Source organism: Salmo salar, chromosome 08 (assembly GCF_965601325.2).
Source record: "Salmo salar chromosome 08, fSalSal1, whole genome shotgun sequence".
In the NCBI taxonomy this organism is placed as follows: domain Eukaryota; kingdom Metazoa; phylum Chordata; class Actinopteri; order Salmoniformes; family Salmonidae; genus Salmo; species Salmo salar.
This window is the reverse complement of record NC_138298.1, coordinates 42,815,719-42,817,500: the sequence shown is the minus strand read 5'-3', so window position 1 is coordinate 42,817,500 and position 1,782 is coordinate 42,815,719. Positions and strand designations below refer to the sequence as shown.

Sequence of the window (1,782 nt, the reverse complement as noted above, 5' to 3'; positions counted from 1 at the left end):
AGAGAGAGACTCACCCCCAGTTCCTTCTTCTCCATGATTTTAATGGCCACATTCTCTCCAGTCAGGATGTGGCGACCCAGCTTGACCTTAGCAAAGCCTCCTGTAGGACACAACACCCACCCAGCAGAACAGCAGGTCAGATAAGAGACCACACACACCGATTAGAACGGATAACACACACACACACCGATTAGAACGGATAACACACACACACACCGATTAGAACCGATAACACACACACACACCGATTAGAACGGATAACACACACACACACCGATTAGAACCGATAACACACACACACACACACCGATTAGAACCGATAACACACACACACCGATTAGAACCGATAACACACACACACACACACCGATTAGAACCGATAACACACACACACACACCGATTAGAACGGATAACACACACACACCGATTAGAACCGATAACACACACACTGATTAGAACGGATAACACACACACACACACACCGATTAGAACGAATAACACACACACACACACACACACACACACACACACACACACACACACACACACACACACACACACACACACACACACACACACACAGATTAGAACGGATAACACACACACACCGATTAGAACGGATAACACACACCCACCCAGACAGCTACATGCGCACACACACACATTCCTGGTTGCTCCTGTGCCAGGTATAGATGGGATGAAGTGTCTCACCGGAGCCGATGGTCTCGTAGACTTCATAGTACGTGAGGAGTTCCGCCGCGCTGTCCATGGGCATCTCGCCGAAAACACAACCTTCCAGCTGCGATATAAAAACCCACACAGCGACATTTAGCTGAAAGTCTCCAGAAGGTTAGTTCCGATAGGTGGCTACTGACGGCTAAAATAACATCCCAAACACACAAGCGGTCTGTCTGTCTGTCTGTCTGGCTTAGCTAGCTAACGTTAGCTGCCTGTCAACTGATCAACCTTCGGTCTACTTTGAAATGTCGATGAGCTAATGTTAACTTAAAACGAAATGTTCCAACGCTTAAGATGACAATATTATACTTATACTTCTAGCATATACAAATACGGTAGTAAACTGTGACAAGACTTATCAATTCAAACCATTTAGCAACATTGCTACATTAAGTTAATTCACTGACTTGGGGGTTGCCAAGCTAGGCTAACGATACTTTAGTACAGTTTGGCTAACTAATTTATCCTATGCTAAAAGCGTCGAACCTACCTTAAATAAAAAAAACTTTAAAAAAACTTGGATATAGTGAAGAAAGCAAACGTTATCACGAATGTGGGTAAATATATACTTTGTATTAGTAATATACGTCCTGTTGTCGAAGTTTGAATTCCCCACTACAGTGACGAAACGTCCTACTTCCGGTGTCTGTATCTCCTTCCTGCCTCTGTCGTTCAGTAATGACACTGCAGCTATAAAAACATTTATTTTATTTATTTATATTTATTTTACCTTTATTTAATTAGGAAAGTCATTTATTTAATGGCACTGCAGCTATAAAAATATTTATTTTATTTATTTATATTTATTTTACCTTTATTTAATTAGGAAAGTCATTTATTTAATGGCACTGCAGCTATAAAAATATTTATTTTATTTATTTATTTATATTTATTTTACCTTTATTTAATTAGGAAAGTCATTTATTTAATGGCACTGCAGCTATAAAATAGATTTATTTAATTTATATTAATATTTAACCTTTATTTAATTTGGAAAGTATTTACAATGACAGCCTACCCTGTCATTGTATCTATTGTTCAGT

General features: G+C 39.2%; 1 protein-coding gene across 1 annotated transcript in view; it reads right to left on the bottom strand.

Moving 5' to 3' along the window:
• LOC106610569 (maternal embryonic leucine zipper kinase) overlaps positions 1-1,397 on the bottom strand; it is a 20,410-nt gene extending 19,013 nt beyond the window's left edge. The window contains exons 1-3 of the mRNA XM_082978300.1: positions 1,230-1,397; positions 713-800; positions 15-100 (exon numbers count right to left, since the gene is read on the bottom strand). Of these exons, the coding sequence (XP_082834426.1) occupies positions 15-100; positions 713-776 (150 nt within the window). The 5' untranslated portion in view covers positions 777-800; positions 1,230-1,397. The remainder of the gene's footprint in view (positions 1-14; positions 101-712; positions 801-1,229) is intronic.
• Between the last annotated feature and the right edge of the window lie 385 nt (positions 1,398-1,782).